This window comes from Lupinus angustifolius, unplaced genomic scaffold (assembly GCF_001865875.1).
Source record: "Lupinus angustifolius cultivar Tanjil unplaced genomic scaffold, LupAngTanjil_v1.0 Scaffold_9_134, whole genome shotgun sequence".
NCBI lineage: Eukaryota > Viridiplantae > Streptophyta > Magnoliopsida > Fabales > Fabaceae > Lupinus > Lupinus angustifolius.
This window is the reverse complement of record NW_017718232.1, coordinates 1-1,603: the sequence shown is the minus strand read 5'-3', so window position 1 is coordinate 1,603 and position 1,603 is coordinate 1. Positions and strand designations below refer to the sequence as shown.

At 51.7% G+C, this 1,603-nt stretch overlaps 1 protein-coding gene across 1 annotated transcript; it reads right to left on the bottom strand.

The window, feature by feature from the left end:
• Window positions 1-487: 487 nt before the first annotated feature.
• Window positions 488-1,288, bottom strand: LOC109337675. Its single transcript, XM_019574698.1, has one exon. The coding sequence runs from the start codon at window positions 1,286-1,288 to the stop codon at window positions 488-490; it is 801 nt and encodes a 266-aa protein (XP_019430243.1).
• Between the last annotated feature and the right edge of the window lie 315 nt (window positions 1,289-1,603).

Here is a 1,603-nt window from a genome sequence, read left to right as displayed (position 1 = left end):
TTTGGACAGTCCTACTCATGGGGTGGTCGCCAATTGTTAGTCAGATCTCTACATATCCCCTGTGAGTGATTCCCTAACCGGAAAATCCGACCAGCTATCCATCATATCGTAGGAGGTCGCGGTCCCGGAGCTCCATTTTTTCAAACAGATCCTGAAAAATAACGTCAACCGAGCTACCCTGATCAATGAACAGGCGACTAACTTTTTTGTTATTGAGTTTGGTGGTGATAACAAGGGGGTCATCGTGCCCTCGGACAACACCTTCATAATCACGGTCATCGAAAGTAATGGGGGGAGCAGATTTGTAGCTCTGTCTCTGCTGGGAGTTTCTGGTCATTATCTCCCGCACATACTTTTTCTGGGCGGTCCTAGAGGTACCTCCGGCAGCGAATCCTCCTGAAATAGTGTTGATATCAACTGGGCTCCTTGGCCTTCGATTGTCTGCTCGGTGCCTATCCGCCTGAGGCCGTGGGGTAGGGCGCCGTTGTTAAAATTGTGGAGGGGACCGCCTTCTTGGAGGTTCTGGTCGACGATGTTGTGGCGATCGCCGACGTTGCTCCAGGCCTGCAATGAATCGCTGTAAATAACCAGCCTGGATGAGATCTTCGATGGTATCCCGGAGCTGTGTGTAGTCATTGGTCAAGTGGTCGAACATATTGTGATAGTCACAATATTTGGATCGGTCCTGCGGGCCTGGCTTGGTAGGGCGTGGGCGTGGGAGTTGGACAAGGTGAGTGGAGATGACCTCTTGCAGAATTCGTGAACAGCTGGCGTTGAGGGCGGTATAGGTGGAGTATTTGGCCTTTTTGGTGAGTGAGGGTAGGTCGCGGGGTAGGTCGTGGAGTCTTGGCCGTTTGGTTTCCCGTGAGGGGTGATGTGTTTGGGGCTCGGTATGGGCATGGATATGGTGGGTTTCTTCTAGGTTGATGAATTGTTGGGCTTTGGAGCGGAGGTCCTCCATGGTAAGATCGGTGTATTTGGCCAATTCTGTGCGGAAAATACCTTCTTTAAGTCCCATAACGAGGAAATGCACTGCTACTTCGGGGCTTAGAGTACGCACCTTCATGGCCTCGGTATTAAACCGATCTAGATAGGCCCGGATGGATTCATTGGATCTTTGGCGAATGCCAGATAGTGTGTATGATGACCTAGGTTGCTCCTTACTTGCCGTGAACCTTGTGTTGAAGGCCGAAGCTAGAGTTCCCCAAGTGCTGATGCTGTTCGGAGCCAGGCGGGTGAACCATTGTAGGGCCGCCTTTTTAAGAGTCAGGGGGAAGGCTCTGCACATGATGGGGTCGGTCGCCCGTGGAATAACATAGAAGCCTCGAATGCGTCAAGGTGATCTTGTGGGTCCGCTGTTCCATCATACTGGTCCATGTTGATGGGGCGGTTGAAATGGGAGGGTAATGGGTAAGCCATGATGGCAGGTGTAAAAGGATGTCTAGCGCCACAAGAGTGGTGTGGGGTTGGTTGAGATGGTGGCCGGGACTCGCTCGCTGAATCTTCACGGTTACTTTCGTGAATAGGGCGTTCTGAGTGATCCTCATGGTTTATTTTGGATTGGCGGAGTTCTTGTATTACGTCGGCCTGTTGCTGGATGAGC

Bases quoted from the DNA above. Each gene is read 5' to 3' on its own strand.
- LOC109337675 (XM_019574698.1), bottom strand. From the start codon at position 1,288: ATGTGCAGAGCCTTCCCCCTGACTCTTAAAAAGGCGGCCCTACAATGG.